The sequence below is a fragment of the Pteropus vampyrus genome, unplaced genomic scaffold (assembly GCF_000151845.1).
Source record: "Pteropus vampyrus isolate Shadow unplaced genomic scaffold, Pvam_2.0 Scaffold10, whole genome shotgun sequence".
In the NCBI taxonomy this organism is placed as follows: domain Eukaryota; kingdom Metazoa; phylum Chordata; class Mammalia; order Chiroptera; family Pteropodidae; genus Pteropus; species Pteropus vampyrus.
Genome location: NW_011888791.1, coordinates 1,398,744 through 1,420,262, shown reverse-complemented (window position 1 = coordinate 1,420,262; position 21,519 = coordinate 1,398,744). Strand labels below are relative to the sequence as shown.

Genomic DNA, 21,519 nt, shown 5'->3' with positions numbered 1-21,519 from the left:
ATATGGTCTAATGATTTTTGACAAGAGTGCTAGTTTTTTCAACAAATGGTGCTTAGAAAACTGGATATCTACATGTAAAAGAATGAAGTTGGACCCTTACCTTACACTACATACAAAAATTAACTGAAAATGGATCAAAGATCTAAACATAAGTGCTAAAACTATAAAACCCTTAGAAGTAAACATAGGAGAAAAGCTTCATAATTTTCCATTTGGCAACGATTTGTTGGATATGACACCAAAAGCATAGGCAACAAAAGTAAAAATAGATAAATTGGACTACATCAAAATTAAAAATTTCTGTGCATCAAAGGACACTATCAAAGTTAAAAAGCAATCAACAAACATATGAAATGATGTTCAACAACACTAAACACTAAGGAAGTGCAAATGAAAACCACAATGAGGTAGCACCTCGCACGCATTAAGATGACTGTTATCCAAAAACAACCAAACCAAAAAACAAACAACCCCCCCAAAAAATAACTAGTGTTGTTGGTAAAGATGTAGAGAAATTGGAACCCTTGTGCATTGTTAGTGGGAATATAAAATGGTATATAGCCACTATAGAAAACAGTATGATGGTTTCTCACAAAAATTAAAAATAGCATTATCATGCGATCCAGCAATAACAGTTCTGAGTATATATCCAAAATAATTGAAATCAAGGTCTCAAAGAGATATTTGTGCATTCATGTTGACAGTAGCATTATCCACAACAGTCAAAAAGTGGAAGAAACCCAAATGTCTATCAAGTAATGAATAGATAAACAAAATGTGGTTTACACACACAATAGAATATTCTTCAGCCTTTAAAAGGAAGGAAATTCTGACATAATGCTACAACATGGATGAACCTTGAGGACATAATGTTAAGTGAAATAAGCTGGTCACAAAGACAAATACTGCACTGATTTTATTGATACATGATATCCAGAGGAGTTAAACCCATAAAAACAGAAAGTAGAAAAGTGGTTTCCAGGGGCTGGAGGGAGAAATGAATGGGTAATTGTTTAATGGGTACAGAATTTGAGTTTTTTTGGATGAAAATGTTCTAGAGATTAGCTGCACAACAATGTGAATATACTTAACACTACTGAATTGTACACTTAAAATTTGTAAAGATGCTAAAGTTTGTTATGTCTATTTTACCAAATTAAAAAAAATAAAATAAAGGACTTTAAGAATGGCTGAAAATAGGGTCTTAGACCAAGAAAGAACCATGTCTTCACCCTGATTCAGGAGAGCCAGGAGGTGAGTAAGAAAAGTAAGCCAAGCCTGAGCTTCCAGGTTCTTAAGAGAGAAGAATTGCAGCCTCTTGAGAAGCCTCTTCCTTTTGCAACTGTACACCTGTACCTGAAGGGCTTGTTGGAAGTTCAGCCATACCCATGGACTAAAAGTGTTACAACGATCAGCTTGGGGTGATTCGCTCGGAGTCAAGCCAAAGAGAAGCTCCTCTCTACCTTTGGAAGTAGAATGCATTTCAGGAAGTGAAACATTTACTTGAGGAAAGTCTTAAGCAGTATTGTGAAATTTATTCAGTCAGGTCTTAATGAGAATAATACTTTTTAGAATCAAATAAGTAATCAAAGACAGATACAAGTGTCAACTGACTGATAGAACAGTTGTTGCTAAGGTCCACGTTTGATTTTGGTTAGAGGATATGTCCCACTATTATAAAATTCTGAATATTCTAGGTCAAAATTTAACTTTAACTCAAAGTTTAGTTGTTAAACACTGAATAAAATAGAATCCTGGAAAAATTTTGGGAAGGATAGTTCACCTAGATAATAATACGTTTATTACTCAAAATCCACGCTGTTAACTAAACCCTTGCAAATTCAGGCAGAAATTACTTAAATGATTATAGGATGGGGAAAGAAGGTTTATATGAAAACAGATAATTGGATTTTGAGTTAAACCAAATTTCATGATTAAAAAAGAGAATCCTCACCTCAGAATGTTTTCAATTTTATTTTATTTTATTTATTTTATTTTGTTATTATTTTTTTTAATTTAATTTTTTAAGCAAGGCAACTTTTGGTTGACCTCACAGATTGCAAGGACCTTGTCAGTTTACAATCCTTTATTTTTTTTATTTTTTACGTCTACAGCACCTGGTCTTTGTAGGTGGTCTCCTATCCAAGTACTAACCAGGCCTGATCCTGCTTACCTTTTGAGATCAGACAGAATTGGGCTTGTTCAGGGTAGCATGGCCATAGACTATGTTTTCAATTTTAGAGTAAAAGAAAAAAGAGTGCATGGATTAAGCATATAACCTATTTTTGTACCTTTGGCTTCTTAGATACATAAATATTTGCTGAGTAAAAAATACAGCAAATTTGGGGAATGGAACAATCAGAGCAATCACCATTGTGATTTATAAATTTATTGATTTTATGTTATGAAATTTAAAAGAGAGGAAAGAATATACAGGAGTTCAATGATTTTGAAGATTTTGCCTTATGACAAAAAATTTTTTTTTCCCTGTAAGATTGGTACTTATTGCTTAACTTATTTTTAGTGCTTCCACAGTAGACATAGTGTAAGTTAGGAAAAATCAACCAAAACTCCATGCTGACGAGCAAATAAAACAGACCTATTTAGTTACCATTGTCTGAAGGATTTGGGGATCTCTAGCTCTGACCTCATATAATTTGAGCTTAACATCCTGAAATACATGGACTTTGAATTTTTACCAGGCAAACATTTTAGTGTTTACATTCAAATAAATCTAAATGCTGAGGGAAAAGTTTTTGACATTATATATGTTTAATGTAGAAATGGGTGACTTTAATATGTCATAAAAATAAATAATTTTATTTTGGAAAATTAGATGCGTTTTCCCTTAGGCGTATACTGCTCAATGCCCCAGGATATAGAATATAGGCATGGAATATGGAGTATACAAACATCATGAATTAAACTGCAGAATTGATGGGAATTGGCTGGGAGATAGTAAAAGGCTGCTATAATGTAGTCCATGAGGACCTATATGCCCATTTGATACTCTGATTGCCACCAAGGCTGCAGGGAATGGCCGCAAAAGAAGATAACACCAGCACCTTCTATCAGGCAGAACTTGTTGTGTTGCTACTATTATTGCATTGTAGGTATTGAATGTGTGTGTTACTGATAACTTCTAAAAGTAATACAGTAAACAGTATGTTTAATATATATGTTATTCCAACCACAAACTTCATGTCTATTGATTTAAAACAAGCAGAATAGTACTCTGTTGCACTGGCATCAAAATTCAAGAGACAGAATGGAAAGTAACTATTTCTGTTTAAAAGCTCATGTGTGCACAATAGAATATTCCTCTATGGCAGATGAAAAAAAAAAATCGAAGTCTTTGGGCCAAAGAAGCAAACTTAATAGAGTTGGTTAGACTATCATAGTGTTGGTCCACTTAAAAAATTGAACTAATTGCCAACATTTTACATAATTAAAATGTAAAATTTTTATTAAATCATGACAGTCTCACTAATTTAGGTTTACTTACCTGATTCCTGTAGCATTTGAGTTGGTAATCCCTGTTTCATGGGAAGAAAAATCTAACAATCCCTTCCAGAAGAAAATAGTGGAATTTTGGAAAAGTATACTTGCCTTGATACCCACTAGATTATGTCTGCATTGATACCAGTATTCTTATCAGATATAGAAATTAATATTAATAAACTAGAAATAAATAATTTAATTTCAGAAATAATAAAAAATATGCAGGCTCACAGGCTTAAATATATCAGGACATATAGTGTGACTTATCTCTGAAAGTTTATAGAATGTTTGGGATCACAGGAGTAAGACTTGAATGGGACAAAATGTCCCACATTGGTGTCAAATTACATTTCAAAAGCAAAATTCAATACCATTCTAAAAGTTAGATTTCTAAAGCATTAGTTTTTGTTAAAATTCAGCAGAGAGCCGAACTCACTTTAGAAGGAATATATGATAATATTGAAGAAAAGGAATACATTTTGATTAGTAACAAGATTATCCAACACAGCTCAGTTGGTAGTAAACTACTTATAAATTGTAAATGCCCAACTATTCTGCAAGACTTAGTACATATGCCTTCTATCTCCCAAATACGTTTCAGGGAACATTTGGTGATGCTGAGTGGGAGCAGAGAGGAATTAGAGATCTTGTCACCCAAATCTGCAAGGATTATCCATGGAGGCATTGGGAGTATATGCTTTTTAAGAGCCATTACGTGTCAAGAAATATATGTGTAACACGGAACTACTAAAATTATGAATTATACTGCCAGGCAGACCTCTTTTCAACTAGATTCGCTTTTCCTGCTCTCTTGAGCTGCTCTGGATCTAAACAGGTTTTGAGGTGCGAGGCCACAGAATTTGCCAATGATGTGACACCTGAAAAACTTGTACAAAAAGGGAAAGAGAAATGATAAAACTCAAGTTGATACCACTGGTTGGCACCCAGATGACCACAACATATGGACCAGGCCAAGCATAAGCTGCCTTCACCCTGACAAGATGTGTTGGATGCCAAACAGCAGGAGTGCCCCCAGCCCTGTGGTCTTAGTTACTGAACCAGACCCCAAGCTGCATCATATTCTTCTAAGCTCTGTACATGCTATTTTCTCTGCCTGAAACACTTGCTCCCCCTTCCTCCTTTTTCTATTTAACTACTTCTTGTTAATCCTTGAAATCTCAGCTTAAATACTTCTACCTCTGAGAGCCCACCTTGACCTCCCAGACTAAGCTAGATTCCCCTTGTGTCCTCACAGTCCCTGCAGGACTTGAAAAGCACTGATCACACTGAATCACAACCCCTTGTTCACTTGTCTATACCCTCTCATAGCTGCAGAGCTACATAAGGCCAGGTGCTAGGTCTGCCTTGCTCACATCTGTATTCCTAATGTGGAGTAAGTTAAGTAACTCAGAAGATGCTGGTTGGATGGTTGAATAAACTGTATCCCAACCTGTCTGCTTCTTTGTTCACTCAGGTACTCTCAGCTGGCCCCTCAGCTGTGGGACTGTCTAGTGTTTGTGGGCAGGGCATAGAAGAGGGCCAGCAATGGCCTTGATGCCTAACAGAGTTTCCTAAGAAGCAGAAATTCTTGGGACAAGTGAACTGGAGGTTTGGTATGCAGCCTGAAACTTCTCAAAAACCTGTCCGCAAAGAATGAAGTGAGAAAGAAGGATGTGTATGTAGAGGGAAGGGAGTGAGCTTGAAATATCTCTTCAAAGCAAAGTAGAGGTGATAACATTTTAACCAGAAATTGAGAATCAGAGACCAGAAGTCACTGAATCCAAAAGAATGAAAGAATGATTTTTTCGGAGGAAAGAACTCCACAATAGAATCAGAGCCCCTTGTAGTTAGCATGAAGTCTGAGAGGGTGTGCAAAATTAGTAGGGGTCCATAAATGTCTGTCAATTGGGTTCCATTCTCTCCATGACATTGGGCAGCTTCTTTCACTTAACAAAGTGATGGATGATCTTGGGTAAAGTAGGGAGAGTCTTATCGAAGGGAGACAGTCAGCAGACATCAGGGAGGGCTACAGGCAGATATATGACCCAAGGGCGATAAGACACTAAGAACTAGTACCAGAAGCTAACATTGCTTTTCCAGCATGGAAGCTGGCCAGAATGTAGCTGGTTGTCAAAAAGCCCAGGCTCTTAACCCCTCCTGTTCTTAAGGAGCATTGGTCTTTCTGCACCAGGAAACAATGCAGCTAAAAAACTTTCAAAGTCTTTCTATAGTCTTTAGCACAGAGTCAGATTCCTTTATGTGGCCTACAAAGTCTGTCATACTAGCTTCATCCTTGACCATGAAGCCAGGCAATTGCAATGAAGCAAGGAGTGGCCTCAATCAAGAGTGAACTGGGTTTTCTGTAATCAGAAGAATCTGAAAAAGGAGAAAAACTCTAGCCTTGTTCTTCAAACAAAGAATCTGGAAAACCAGAAGAAATGAACTTTTTCCAGGGGCAAGGTGTCAATAGTTCCCTTCTTTTATCTCCAGTATCTGTTTAGGCTCCTCCTCTCTGTTCTGGATCTAGGGACCCTGGCATGCCATCCTTTCTTAGTCTGAGCTGGAATGGCTTTGATTTTCTCATGCTGAGCAACTCTGGACCCCACTTGTTCCCCAGACCCTAAGGGGCTCTAGTAATAGACCGTGGGTAGCACTGATTCCAGGAGTGGACCCACCGTCCCCTACAGAGATGATACCCTGAAGTTCGTCAGGCAGGGAAGTTACCTCCTCGGCCCTCACTGGCAGCCGGCTTCACTTGGATTGGACGATTCATCTGAAAGACATCGGATCAACACACCCAGTCAACATGACTGCCTGGCCCTGGGGCCCCCCAGCTTTTCCACCCCTGGACTCCTCGAGATCTAAGCTCTGTACTTTTTGAACTCTGCACTCCACCCCTCTCACATGGGATTATAGATTTTCTCCAAGATTTCTTCCTTAAACCTAGGAATTTAGAAGATGTTGAAAACTAAAGAGTTGAGTGATAGGAAGCTCAGTGTCAAGTGCAGGATGAATCGTGGAGGCTAAAGAGATTCTCTTGCATTGGGCGCTAGGCAGGGACCATGTGAGGTCTGTCCCTCTGCTCCTGGACTTCCTTAAGGGCTCTGGGTGAGGGGAATTGGGTGGGAGGGTATTGCAGATTTATGTTTTGTGCCTCAAATTGAGAATATAATTCTATGTGTCATTCAAATTAAACAATATGGGAATCAGACTTAGTGCTGTCTATCCCAAACTCTGCCATTTAATGGTTGTATGACTTCCAATAAGCCAACATCTCTCAGATTTAACTTGTTAAATAAGGAAAAGCTTCCCCAAGCTTCTGCATCACCATACTTTCTACCCCTCTGTCCCCTCCCTGGGCCTCCCTTCTCCCGAGGACGTTGAAGTTCTCCAGGGCATCATCCTTGGCTCTCTCATTCCACTCCTCTCATTCTTCCTGGATAATCTCATCCACACCCACAGCCTCAGCTACTATCCCCACAAGGATGACTCAGAGCTCTGCGGCTCCAGCGCATCCTCCTCTCTGAGCTTAAGACCCATGTGCCCAGCCTCTTGCTGGACATCCCGACTAGAAAGTCCGACTGGCACCTTCCACTTGACACACGAAACCAGAGTTTACCTTTTTGCCCAAACCTGATCTTTCCAGTCATCCAAACTATAAACCTGAAAAGCAGCTTGACTCCTCCCTCATCCCCTCTCCCACCAACCGATTTCACCTTCTAATTCAGGGGTTCCCTGGTCAGGAGTAGATAAGAATCACCTGGGAACCATATTAGACTCTCGAGCTGGGGGACTATATAATTTGTAAAAGCTCTTAGGTGATGTCAATACACACCCCACACATTCCCATCCCCCAACCACCCTGAGAGAATTCATGATTGAATCCCATCTCACCTTCCTCTCATGGGTGTTGTGGGGATCACATGAGATAATGGGGATGCAAAAGGTCTTTGTAAACTGCCAGGAGCTGGGTGCGTAGGATGTGAGGAATTATTGTTGGGGGGCAGACAGCTGAGTGCCGGGAGGAAAGAACAGCGGCCTTCCTGGTCATGGAGAAGGGGTACTGATGCCCATCTGGCCTGAGAAGGTGATGATCTGACCCCCTCCTCTCAGGAAATGCACTGCTTCTGCACCAATCAGGGGCCATTTCATCCTCTACCAATGTGCTCGTTGCCGAGACAACAGGCAGCTTCCTGTTACCATAGCCACAAGTGCTACCCAGTAACCATGGTAACGCCCTGGCAGTCACAGTTGAGCAATTTCCTTTGGATCAAATTTGAGGGTGGGGAGTGAGGAGGGTTTAGAAAAAAAAAAAAAAGGAAAGGAAAAGAAAACAGGCCAAACGTGAACCAGTGCATTTCCCTCCCACCCAAGGCTCACGTTCTTATTATACGCTCTGACACACCCACCCGCTGGTGGTGGAGCACCTGCAGTGTACCAGGCTGTGGGTGGGGGTCGAGACACCAACAGGACTCAGGCTGTAGTCTAGAGGGGATGACAGATCAATCCAAGCAGATCAGGGCGAGCTGGACAGGTCTGGACTGGCCTGGACCAGGGACCAGGAGGACAGGACCCGTCCCTGGGCATGGCCACCTGTGATTGTGGAGGAGAGACCAAGAGACAGAGCCATGGAGAGCACAGACACAGGGAGAGATGAGAGACACGGGAAGACAGAAATGATGAGAGAGAGTAAGAGATAGACCTAGAAAGGGGCAAAGAAAGAGAGAAATAGTGGTGGAGATGGGAAGGAAATGAGGGGATAAGGGGACAGGAAAGGGGTGCAAGAAAGGCAGGGGGGACAGTGGTCAGGGAGAAGATAAGAGAGGTAGGAGCCTGGGGTTGGGGGCAGTGAGGGTGAGCAAGACTATCATTATTTTATTAGTTCTTAAATAGATCCTCAGAATTTCTCTCTGGAGCCTAGAGTGATGAGCACATGTGACAGCAATGGTTTCCATGGCAGCTGCCTCCCTAGCTGGGTTTCTGGGGAGATGGTGCTCATCAGTGCTCTGGGGCACGCCCCTCTCCTCCTCCCCCACTTCACCACTCTTTGATGGAGAGTGGCCATTAGGTGGTACGTAATGTTCCACATGGACCTGACAGAGTCCAGGCCTCAGAGACTGGGCACCTAGCCTTTCCACCACTTGGGCATGCTGCCAGCATTTCCTGAATTCTGTGACGATCCCCAGGCTGGTCTCTTCAGAGGAGACAGTGATTCCCCTGGGGGTCCTGTCTTCAAAGACTTACAGAGGGGAAGATGATGCCACCACTTCCTGAGAACCTAGTATATGCCAGGCCCTTCTTGGGGCACTTTATATACATTGTTTCTAAATTCCACTTGCTCTGCAAAATAACACTATTGTCCCCATAGTACAGATGAGAAAGCCAAGGCTGAGGAAGGATAAACACTTGTCCAAGATCACGTGGTGAGTGAGTGGTTGAGTTGAAATTTGCCCCCAGTTCTATCTGACATTGAAGTCCATGACTTTTGCATTGTGCTGCTCAACTCTATTCTTAAGACATGAATACAAGTAATGAAGGCACAGAGAGACCAGAGGCTTAGGAGGACTGCAAGATAATGTGCTCTGGGAGAGGCTGACTCCCTCTGGAGAGGCTGACTTAGAGAAAGCTTCATGAAGGAGGCAGATTTGACCTGGGGGTCATTTGTAAGACTGGGGTCATTGGGCCATGTGGAGATAATGGGAGAGGTAGGGCTGAAGGCTTTCTATTCCAGATGTCTGGGATATGGAGAGGGAGCTTCTAGTCTGAAGGAGCAAGGGTTCTGGTGGGTACCTGGCACAGAGGTAGCCAAGGTGGAACAAATTACTTCTGAGTCAGATAGATGTGGATTTAAATCCTGACTCCATCACTGGCAACTTCTCTAAGGTCTCTGAGCCTCAATATCCAATTAGTAAAAAGGAGAAGGAGAATCATGATCCTACCTCGCAGGCTTGTGGTGAAAATGACAATGGCTAGATCTTAGTAGGTACACCAGATGTAATACAGTTTTGTTTTGTTTTTTAATGGGAAGATGTGAAACTGAAAGGTAGGCAGGGGCCAGATCGAGGAAGTCTGTGAAAACCTCAAAAAGGAATTTTGACTGCTATATTTGAAAGGTATTAGGGCTCCAAGGAAGGATTTTAAGTAGGGAGATAATCTAGTCTTTTTTGTCTTATGAAAGATCCCATGAGCTGTCTCCATGCAGAGAAGAGTTTGGAAGGGGAAAGATTAGAGGAAGAAAAATCAGTGATACAGGTAAGGGGCAAAAGTGACCCGGACCAACGCAGAGGAAATGAACAGATTCAAGAAATGTTTAGGAAGAATTAACTGGACTAAAGTTCTAGTGAATGTGGGGACTGAGGGAAGGAGGAAATGTTGGCTGACTCTCCCTTAAACTTAATACCTAAGTTTATGGCTTAGGTATTCAGGAAGTTGATAGTTTGGGAGTTTGGAGGTACAGGAGAAGTCACAGGAAAGGAGCCCAAGAGAGCAAAGACAAAACTGGGGACAGCAGTGCTACCTAGGGCTTTAGGCCTTTAGTCCCCACTGAAAAATGGTTAGGGAAAACACCTAGGATTTAGGTATACTCTGTGTGGCTGGAGGAGAGAGTTGCCCATGTGAACCGCTTGAGCAACCCGACCCTATCCTGCCTTATTTCTGCCATGACCAGGGGAGGGATGTGGGAATGGGGTGAGGTAATCATGGCTCCCCTTTGAAGAAAAGAAGGCATTGCTTCTTTGGCTAAGACCTTGTCATGAAACCTCAAGTGAGCTCTTGCGCTTAGCTAAGCACCTATTTCCTTGAGAGTTTCCTAAGTGGAGTCCAGGCACATGTCTGCTTCGGAGCCCAACTCTAGAGGGGAAATCATGAGAAAGAATGTCAGAAAGAGGAGAGAACAACCTACTCCAAGCAGTGGAGTGGGGAAGGCCAGAAGCATCATATATATGCAGGAGGACCTGGTCCTTCTGCCCCCATCAGCAGAGTGAATGAAAGACCCTACCCCGTCTGCTTGACTTGCTTAAAATTCCTGCCTTTAGGCTCAGCATTGCCCTCTTCAGACTCTTGTGTCCTAATGGCAACTCTTTCCTCCACTCAGCACTAATGCCCTCAGCCCCTTCTCCTGCCATGGAAAGAGTGTTTGTTAGAACCTCCCCAAAGGGACGCTGGTGGGTCTAAGAGAGGTGTCATGGGTATAGAGAAGAGAGAAGCACAGAAAAAACAAACGTCACCACTTTCAGTACTTTGTTCTACTTCACACCCCTCCTCTAATTCAATCAAATCCTATTGGTTCTAAAATCTATATGGATATCCTAAATACCTCTCAAGTCTGTCCTCCCCTCCTCATTCCTGCCCTATCTCCAGCTCCAGGCCAGCATCATCATTCACCTGCACTCATGCAACAGTGTCCTAAAGGGGCATCCTGCCTCCAGTATTACTTCCTCTCCAGTTCAACCTTCACACTGTAGCCAGTCCCTCACTCTTCCCTGCTTAAAATCTGTCCATGATTCCCATTGCAGTCCTCCAAGTAAAGCTCAAGATCCCAAGATTGACAGTCAAAACTTTTCCCCGATTGCCTAACACATGATACTCTTCATTCACATAGAGCCTTAGCCGTCTTTGCTGGACACCTTCTTTGCCAGTTCTCACACTGTACCCAGAATTCTAGAAGGGGCCTTTACCTTTTAAGTTTCTAGACCTTTGAACACGATGAAATATGATCATGATTCAGCTCTGATAGCATCTCCTCTGTGAAGCTTCTCCTCTCTCTTCACTCCTGATGCTTCTTTTACATGCTCAGATGTAAACTTCACGGAGATGCAATGAGTTATTTCTGGGTTGGAAGCTCCTTGAGGGTGAAGGCTCTAACTCACTTACTGGGTGGCTACTAGCACATACCATGCCTTTGTGTGAGTTAGAGAAAATGTTCCCCTTCCTCTGGGCTGACACATCCCTGTGATAATGTGCATGGCTTGGTCAGTAGAGCATGGCTGGATTTTAGCCCCCATTTGCCTTTTCCACTCAAGCTGTTTTGTGCAGGGCACAACCTGCAAAAGTAAATGTAGTCAGTTATGTCTGACAGTGCGTAAAAGGATGGATGCCCAAAGAAAAGGAGTTCATAAGCAGAGAGAGAGAGAGAGAGAGAGAGAGAGAGAGAGAGAGAGAGAGAGAGAGAGAGAGACAGAAGTAAAGGGGCACCTTCTGAATCCCAGGTGGGCCTGAGCTTGCGCTTCACCTTCTTCAGTTGGATTCTGGAGTCTAAAGTGAGGCTGAAAGAAGCGGCTACAGCTTTAAGGGGAAGAAGCTGAAGAAGATGGGACAAACCATTGAAATTTGAAGGAAGTCCTGAGTAGGGAGCCAAGATTTGATAGATGACAGAAATTAGCAGGGGACAGGTGGAAAGGAACCAAAGGGAGGTCCCAGTCTAGCAGTTATCTGGAAATTTACCCTAGGGGTCCAGGCCTTCTCTTTGGAGTTGACCCAACATTTCCCTATCCCACAGTAACAGTCCTGCCTGTCTCAGGGGAGCCCAGATTGATCTTATCGCTGCTTCTCCAGAAGATGGCAGCTGTGCCCAGAACCCAGTGCTTATAAAGAGCTGACCCTCCTCCCTGCATGCTGGTGGGCCTGAGGCCAGATGACTAAAGCTGCTGCTGCCCCTGGCAGGCCTAGAGGAAAGGTTGATGGCACGGACATTGCTGGGGGTGGCCAACAGAGCCATCGATTTTCATTTAGGAGAATAATTAAATATTAATTTTCACTTTGTTAAGCTGAGGAGGGTGAATAAAGCCAATCTTGGCAGTACCAGAGGAAGCTAGGCCATGTTGGAAGACAGCAGATAAAAGGGTAAAGGGGACAGATGTGTCCAGTCACCAATCCCTCCAAAACCTTAGACCTCTGTCTGCCGCCAGCTTGGCTCAGGTAATGGTGAATAAGTTCTGGAGCCAGAGTACCTGGCCTTGAAGCCCAAGTCTTCCCATTAGTGGCTACATGACCTTGGGTAAGACCTTGTTTTCTATGACTCAGTTTCTTCATTTTTAAAATGCAAATACCAAAAACAATGCCTTCTTCATAGAGGATTAACATGTAAATTTTTGTAATCAATAAATGTTACTTATTATTTCTCTTTTCTCCCCCCAGAAATTATCCCTGTAGTCTAGGGCTTCACAGCCCTTATATCAGGTGCTCTAAGCTTCCGAGTCCTCCAGGTATCCCTTATCTTGTGGAGCCCTGTGGCTGGTTGAGGAGGAGTTTTGTTCTCCCAAAGTTCATCTTAATTTTCTCAGTGCCTTTCAGTTGCTTTCAGGATAAAGTCCAAACTCCTCAGCCTGGCACCCAAAATTTCCTCTTCAACCACTGCTCTCTTTTCTACAGCCTGGCCCATGCTCACATGGGCCCTCCCCCATACTCCCAACTCCATTTCACACCCATCCTGTTCCTTCTGTCTCTACACATTTACCATGCTGTTTCCCACATGGAATGTTACAGTTTGTCTTAGTGACACTCAATTCTAATTCTAGCATCAGAAGTCATTTACTCCATGCTTGGATGAATGACTTCTACTCCTCCTACTACTAATGCTGCTGTTACTATTACTACTACTACCACCACCAGCTAACCTATATTGAGTGCTTATTATCTACCAAGAACTGTGTTAAGCACTTTATATGACTTAGTTTATTTAATTATTACAACAGCTCTATGAGTTCAATTTTACAGATGAGGAAGCTTAGGCTTAGAGGGGTAAAGACTTGCTCAGTGTCACAGAGTTAGTGAGTGGTGAGGCCTGGATCCACATCTAGGTATGTCTGACTCCAGAGGCCACATATGGAAGATTGCTGAGGGTGATAAGTTGGTGTTACTTGAAATGGAATCTTCGAGAGTGAGGCTTCAGTTGCTTCAACTACTAGGATTAGTTCTAGGATCTGACAATCCATTAATAGCTTGACCAGCTCTAGGCAAAGCTTGTCCCATTGCTGGACAGCTCAAATTCAAAGAGAAGACTTCTTTTTACTGAGCTGAAATTAGTGTTTCTGTTCTTTATACCCATTGATTCTCATCCTGTTCTCTTGGGCCCTCTGTAGAAAACCATATATCTACTTGCCCAACCCCACCCCTGCAATAGTAATATTTATCGAAATCTTATTCTGTTCCAGGCACTTGATTAGCCTCGGTTAATCCTCATGATAGCCCAGTGAGCCAAGTGTTAACCCTCTCCTTATAGATGAGGAAATTGAAGCTCAAGATGTTAAGTAATGTATCCAGAGACACAGAACTGATAAATGGCAGAGCTGGGATTCAAAACCACGTCTGTGAGACTCAAAAACTAGTATTTCTAGTTATTATGTTATGATGCCTCCCTATTAAAGACCGCACTAAATCAATCCTCCCCAGCTAAATATCCCCAGTTACTTCAAACCATCGTGTGTGTGTGTGTGAGTGTGTGTGTGTGTGCGTGTGTGTGTGTGCATGTGTGTGTGTGTGTGTGTGTGTGTGTGTGTGTGTTTTGTCCCATCCCATCATGGTCTCTTTCTGGTAGGCTAATGACCCTCTCTTGAATCTGAGGATTTGAACTGGATACCGTTCCAGTTTGGGCCTGCCCAGAGCATTTGAATACTGCTTTGTTCTAGACATATCATTCCTTGGACAAGAGAAAATGAGGATGGGTAGTATAACTTGCTTGGTGAACTCATGTTAGTCCCTAACGATCACCACTTTTTTCTTGCCACGTGGTCAACAGGTCTCACTTTGCCTTTTGTCCAGTGATTAGCCATTAGCCGAGGCCATACTACGTATCATTGATACATAATGGCCTACCTGCCTATAGAATCAGGTTTCTCTTAACTTTAGCCAAGTGCTTGAGATGTGGGGGGAAGGCAAGCTTGGTTAGTCAAGGCACTCCCCTAAAAAAATCATTACAGGAAGAGGACCAGAGGGCTATGTCATCAAGGGCCCTAGTACCGCAGAAAATGAGACACCAGCCCAGCAGAGCTTCTAACCCATATAGCTCCATCTATGCTCACATCAGTGACAAATGACACCTGAAGCCATGATTTTAGCCAACGTGGACGGATTCTAGTATAGCCCACAACAATGATGCCTCTCCTAGAAGACGAGGTAGACCACTTGGCCCAAGAGTCTTGAGCCCATTTCTTTGAGCCAGAAGACTGAATATAATAAAGAACCTGTACCTGTTAAGGGCACAGGTAAGCCTTCTCCTAGAAAAATAATTCTCCTGCTAGTTCCTGCTTCCAAGCTGGCTCCTACATGCTGCTTTGGCATGCATGTAGGGCATGTCCCAAGCCTGAGGTGATTCCCACCCTCCAACCCTGGTGGACTTACCCCTGGCAGGGTCTTCTGCTCGTGCAGTGCACTCTGGGCCTTGAGAGCAGAGTCCCGGGCGCAGTAGGTGAGGAAGGCACAGCCTGGGGAGGAAGAGGCTGGCTCAGGAGGTTTCCTGAAACCCCAAATACTCTTCCTGGAAATATCCCATTAAACTGACAAACTCAAGACCACTCTCCTTTAAACAAGGACACTGCTTCTTCTCTGCTTCCTACCTTCTCTGAAGGGAGGAGCTTCATGTGTCTGTGTCCTAGGCTCTGGATCCCTTTCATTTGCTCTTGGCCTCCCGCCTAGGGAACATGTATACCCACACCCAGTCACATGTTAATATAACCAAACATCTCTCCTTCCCACTCCAGCCTAAGTCCTGTTGGGGTTAAACCTCCCTAAGCAGCTTTGCCTTCAGCTTTAACCAGCCTCCCCCTTTTTGGATTTATACTCACAGAGTCTCCCAGAATCAGCCTTGATTCCTTCCCAACTCAGTTTCAGATGGGAGGAGGCAGGAGAGGAAGAGGAGGTTTGGGATCCAAGTCCAGAACCCCACAACTCCTTCCTAATATTTCACTCCTCCAATTCTGAAGGTAATGAATGGGTTAATTTGAGGCTTAGAAGATGAGGCTGGTTAAGGGTTTCCTGTTGTTGGGAGCTTCTAGGACCTCCAATCCTATCCAAGGAGCTTGATTTGTCAGCATTCCCAAGGCTTCGAGATAGGGCCTCTTAAAGGGTTATTGTGCCCCAAATCTGACTTCTCTGAAAGAACCAGTAGATATAGGGCAGAGAAGGAGTCTGGGTTGAACCAAAGGGTCAGTTCTACCACTCTTTGTTCAGCCTCAGAACCTGTGGCCTGCTAAGAAACACTGAAGCAGGGATCTCTTCCTTTCCAACAGTCATTGAGCACTCACTCATTCAGAAAATATTTACTGAATTCTTACTTATTATGGTAGAGCATTACAAAGGGCTTGGGGATAAAGTGGCAACGAGACAGACACATTCTCTGCCCTAATGGGGATTATACGAAGGATCATGAGGGGCATGTAATTGAGTCCAAAGTATTGAGGAATGTCTTAAAGAACACATTGTGTCCTCAATAACAAATAGGGTTTAACCAGGTGACAAGAAAGATGGTGATTATTTCAGGCAGAGGGAATAGCACATATGAAGACTCAGTCAAGAATTCAGTGTATTGGAGAAATGGATGGAAGGCTAGTGTGGTTGGAAATTGGTGAATGGGGGCAGAGTGGCCAGTGAGGTGTGCAGGGGTCAGGTCATCTATATAGCCTTTTACACATCAGTCTGGATTTTGAACTTTTTAAAAAGAGTAGTAAGTAGCCGCTAAAAGGATTTTAAACAGGGCTGTGACATGATAAGATCTGTGTTTTTAAAAAGAGCCTTCTGAGTGTAGGAAGGAGAAAGAATGAAGGAAGAAAAAGTGGATGTGGGAAGCCCTTAGGAGCTTGGCGCAGTTTTCCACTTAAACCTCATCAGACTAGAAAGGCAAAAGGGACCATTTTCTCTGATGTGTTCTATGTGGCTGCCCTTACCTTAAGGTGGGTGGATATCTGCCATTCGTTGAGTTAAAGGGAATTTAGGGAACTCCTGGGACAAACTCTTATCATATCAATAGGGAAACTGAAGCCCAGAGAGTATGTCAGTGGCAGAATAGGGTTTGGAATCTCTCAAGTGCTAGGCTGAGGTTGTTTTCAAAGCAGTGTGGCTGCCTCCCTCATTACCCAGCCATCGAAAGGAAAATGAGTCACTCTGGCTTTTGGATGTCAATGTTGCTGGAGAGAAGATGGGGAAGATGTTGACTTGGAGATCTTCCCTGATCATCTTGCAAGGCAACCCTGCCTTGGAGAGTTGCACGTTGGTTTGGGGCTAAATCGCCAAACACCTGATTCTGCTTACATCTCTGCTCCATCTTCTCTCCACCGCGCCATGTCAGCTGACATCAGAACTGTGCAGGCCTGGAGCCCTGCCTGAAAGGCTCAGGGGCCCAGGTGCTGACTAAAGGAGCCCTTGTGGACTACCTATGACAGGGGGCAGAAGAATGTAGGGATGGAAAGACAGAGAAGTATGTCCCAAGAGACAGATGAATGATAAAACAAGATTAATGAGAGAGAGAGAGAGAGAGAGAGAGAGAGAGAGAGAGAGAGAGAGAGAGAGTGTGTGTGTTCAGAGATTTTAATGGTGAGAAGAGTAAGAATTAACGGTAGTCTATACACTTCCCTTATTGTAAAGATGGCCTAAAAAGGTTAGCTTGTACCTACGTACTGAAATAAATGTCTATAATATAAGAAAATAAATTGCTATGGATAGATGGACAGCCAGGCAGCTGGACTGCATTAGAAAGAATCTGGATAGTATGGTTGTGTCCTTTTGTGCCCCATTTAAAATAACCCCACCCCAAAGAGTAGAAGATGCATTACTACCTACCTGGTCCCAGATCTTCCATGAGCATTTATTTTCCTGAAGCACTTATATTAGTGTGCCTAGGAACACCCTAGGGCCTCCCAGTTGAAAAGAGGTGGCAGTCTGATTACAGCTCTCAGCCCTTAGGAAAGTACATTTAACCGTTACCCAGGGCCCACCATTTATCTCCTAGGAAAATCATGGAGGATCGTTGGTGAATTCCCCTCCCCTAAAATCCTGAAACCACAGCATGGTGAAGGTAGAGATAAAGGTGTTTCTCCTCAAATCATTTTCTTCCCCCACCCATGAATGACATGTGACTCTGGCTCTCTTTCTCCAGCCCAGACTGGACAGACTTTTCTGCATGTAAACAAGCCTCCTCCCTCTCTCTACTGGAAGAAAGGGGTGTGGCTGGACAGTACTGTGGTGCCTCTGTCTCTTTAGCAAGGGCAAAGAGAAGACCCATTTCTACCTCTTCAACCTGACCCACCCAGAGGCTGTGTTCCACAGGCTTTGGCCCAGGATCAGCCTGTGAGGGAGGAAACAGGAGGCTATACAGAAGATTGGGGAGGAGCAAAGATGAGGCACAGGGTTGGGGGAGATTAGAGGATGAAATAAGTGTGGATTCATCTGAGAGGAAACCTGAGAAGAAAGGTTACAAGGTGTCAGGAGTTCCAGACTGAGGTCAGGGTTCTTGGACTCAAATCAGAAGAGTCGGACAGTGTTGGTATTTTGGCAGGGGGCAAGAGAGATTGGGGTTACTGTTAAACATGAAATGGAATTGGGAGGTGAGAACCTCCTGGGAGGGGAATTGGATTTTGTGAGTTACCTAGGCCTGGGTTCTGAAGAAGGAGAGAATTTGGGTCTGTGGCATTTTAGGTTGGCAGTCTAAGAGTCAAAAGAAGACTCTGGAGATTGGATGGGCTTGGAGGCCAGAACGAGGGATGTAAGTCCAAGATGTGTGTGTGGGGATGGTTAGACCTAAGTGAGATGGTACCAGATGGTTCAGCATTGGGGACATTGAGGGTATTTGAGACCTAGAAGGTGGAATAAGTTTCCAAATTCTAGGATTTTGCATGTCGGTTGGGAGGGATGGAGTGAGGTCCAACTGAAAGGCGGGGACTGTTGGGATGTGAGAGATGAAAGGAAGGAAGTTGGAGGTTAGAGTAGAGGACATGTCAGGGTACCAGAGTAATGATCTGAGGGAGGATGACAGAGAAAATTCTAGGTTGGGGGCTCTGTGATCTGAGGAGAATACTGGGCTGAAGTGAGGCTGGTATTGGACTGGAGTTGGACTGGCCCTAGATAGGGCTAAGATTGGGGCTGTGGTGGAGGCTGGAGTTTGGGTTGGGCCGCACTCTAATCAGATTGGGGCTGGGCAGGGCAGGGCTTGGCAGGGCTGGGCTGGGCAGGGCTGGGCTGGGCTGGGCTGGGCTGGGCTGAACCCCGCGCACCTTTGTGGAGGCCGGTGAGCCGGTCCTTCAGCACCGTCAGTTCGTAGATGCGGCCGAACTCCTCGAACAGCGGCTTGAGGTCCTGCTCGTCCAAGCCCCGCGGGATCTGCCCCACGAAGAGCTTGATGGCGTCGTGGTCCTTCATGGGCACGGCAGGACCTGGGTTTAGTCCGCTCATGCCGACGCCGCTAGGCGCGGGCTGGGGCCGGCGGGCGGCGCAGACCCTCCAGGCGCCGCGGCCATATCCCCGCCCCGTCCGCCCTCCCGCCGGTCCCGCTGGTCCCGCCGGTCCCGCCGTCCCCTCCCAGGACCGGTGGCGAGGACCAGGAGAGAGGGGGCGGGGCCCGGGCGGCGAGGGAGGGGGGCTGCACGGGGGGCGGGGTCCCCGGTGGAGGGGCGTAAAAGGGGGTGGGGCGGGCTGGAAAGAGGCGGGGCCGGGGGCGGGGCAGGCCGGCGCTGAGCCGGCGGGACGCTGGGGTCCGGCTTGAGGTCCCCGCGCGGCGCTCTCTGGGCTCGCGCCGGAGCGCTCCGGGAGGCGAGCCCTGAGCCCCAGCCCCCGTGCTTGGTGACGTCAGACAGCTGGCCGCCGAGTCTACGCAAATGATTTGCATAATGAGGAAGCAGCGGCCAATCAGAACTGTAGTTGACTGTACTCGGCCGGGGGCGGAGGGGCGGCTGGGCTCACGCGCTCCTGCTCGCCATGGCAACCGGACCTTCGGATGCCCTGTGTGTGTCGAGTGTGTGCGGGCGTGGCCCTGAGTCGCGCGTGTGCGCCTTGGACCGCGTGAGGGGAAGTAGCTTCGTCATGCGTCTGCAGGAGTCAGAGCTAGCCCCCTCCTCACACACAGGCACATACAGGCACGCTCACCTCCAAACACGGCAGCTTTTCCTGCGGGGATGGACGGGGATTCCTCTTCCTTTCACACTACCAAAGCCATCCTACCCCGCCCCATCATGTATCTCTCTGTTCTGTGTCTTCAACCACTTCCTTACCCACGAACCTCAAACGTTCTTCTCACCTGCATCTTCCTCCCCCATTTTTTTTTTTTTAATTCTAAAGAAAGAGAAAATAAATAAAAACTCCCAAACACTCCTTGAATATGGATCCCTTCTCAGGAAAGTGAGGGAACTTATATTAGCCATATTTGCTCAGATACTTGGTTCATCCCAATTCTGTGAGCTCACGAGTGCTATACACCTTTTTTGGAAAAGGAAGGTGAGGGTCTGAGGGTCAAGGAGGTTAGGACCAAGCCCGCCCCCAACATCTGCTGGGCCTAGGGCAAGAGAAAAAATGAAAATAAACAAACGGTGTGTCTGTATATGTAAAAGATGTAAAATAAGTTAAAATTTGTTAAATAAAATGTTTGCCGTTCATTTTCACAAATATACGCATAATAAAAAATGAAAAATATATGTAAAGCTGTTGTTTACATGACTGACAGCAAAATATCAGAGCTGATGGAATTTTATTACTCTTGCTTTTGTCTGAGTATTCTCTTGATGGGCCAGTGATGTTTGGACAGAAGAGTTATACAATAAAGATAAATAATTCATAAATTATATATTTATTTTACAAAACTTTTGTCTGCTTTTTTTCAAGTAAAATTGCTAGCTTGTGTCCACTGACTATTCTAAGAAATTTCTTAAGAGCAGCAGCAGTCAGCAGAATCAACAAAATATTATTTAGAAATAAATTGTAATTCTTTAAAGTTATTTTTAACTTTTAATAAAAGTTACTCTTTGTAATTACATGATTATAAAGTGGATTATCAGGACATTTCACTTTTATTCAGTTCGATGTATTTTTAATTTTTCTTTGACCTGCGGATTACATATAAGTGTATTGGTTAGTTTTCAAATGTTTGGAGACTATTATCTTTCTGTTATTGATTTCTAGGATGAGTCCATTACAGTTAGAGAATACTCTATGATTTAATTTTTTTTACATTTGTTTACATTTTGTGACCCTCAGAATATGATCTATCATGATAAATGTCTTATTGGTACTTGAAAAGAATATATATTCTGCTGGTATTGGTGGAGTCTTTTAAAATGTTGATTGGATCATGTCAGTTGAGCTCTTCTGTATCCTTGCTGACTTTGTGTCTAGTTGTTTTATCAGCTGTTGAGAGAGGAGTGTTAAAGTCTCCAACTAAAATTGTGAATATATCTATTTCTCCTTTCAGTTACATTAGTTCTTGCTTCACATATTTTGCAGTACTGTTGGTTGGTGTATACGCATTTAGGATTGCAGTTTTTTATTATTATGTAATGTCACTCTGTTCTTGATAAATTTCTTGCTCTGAGATCTACTTTATCTGATAATAATATAGCCAACCCTGATTTCTTTTGGTTAATATTTGCATAGTACATCTTTTTCCATCTTTTTTTGTTTTCAACATACCTATACTGCTATATTTGAAGTGAGTTCCTTGTAGGTAGCATATAATTGGGTAATTTTTTTTAACCAGGTCATCAATCTTTGTCTTTTAGTTGCTATATTTAGACCATTTACATTTAATGTAATTATCAACATGTTAGATCTTAAAGCTGCCACTTAATTTTTTGTTTTCTTTTCATTCTCTGTCATTTCTCTGTTTTCTTTTTCCTACCTTCCTATGGGTTACTTGTTCCTTATTTTAGGTACATTAAACATACATATCTTAACACAGCCTTCTGGTGTTGATATTTTACCAGTTCAAGTGAAGTGTGGAAAAGTTACCTATCTTTAAGTTCCTTTATCTTCCCTTTTTTATAATTGTCTTAATATATCCTCTACATACTTTGAGAACCAGATTAGATGATGTTTTTTAAAAGC

The 21,519-nt window shown here is 43.9% G+C and overlaps 1 protein-coding gene across 14 annotated transcripts in view; it reads right to left on the bottom strand.

Annotated features, from left to right (window-relative positions):
• CELF6 (CUGBP Elav-like family member 6) overlaps window positions 1-19,249 on the bottom strand; it is a 28,670-nt gene extending 9,421 nt beyond the window's left edge. For 12 of the 14 annotated variants that reach the window (XM_023521693.1, XM_023521712.1, XM_023521700.1 and 9 more), the window contains exon 1: window positions 6,226-6,274. In XM_023521693.1, coding sequence (XP_023377461.1) covers window positions 6,226-6,274 — 49 coding nt within the window. Of the gene's footprint in view, window positions 1-6,225; window positions 6,275-7,395; window positions 7,570-14,838; window positions 14,922-18,701 lie in introns of those variants that run through there. The other 2 variants (XM_011375596.1, XM_011375608.1) reach the window with 2 other exon arrangements.
• Window positions 19,250-21,519: the final 2,270 nt, after the last annotated feature.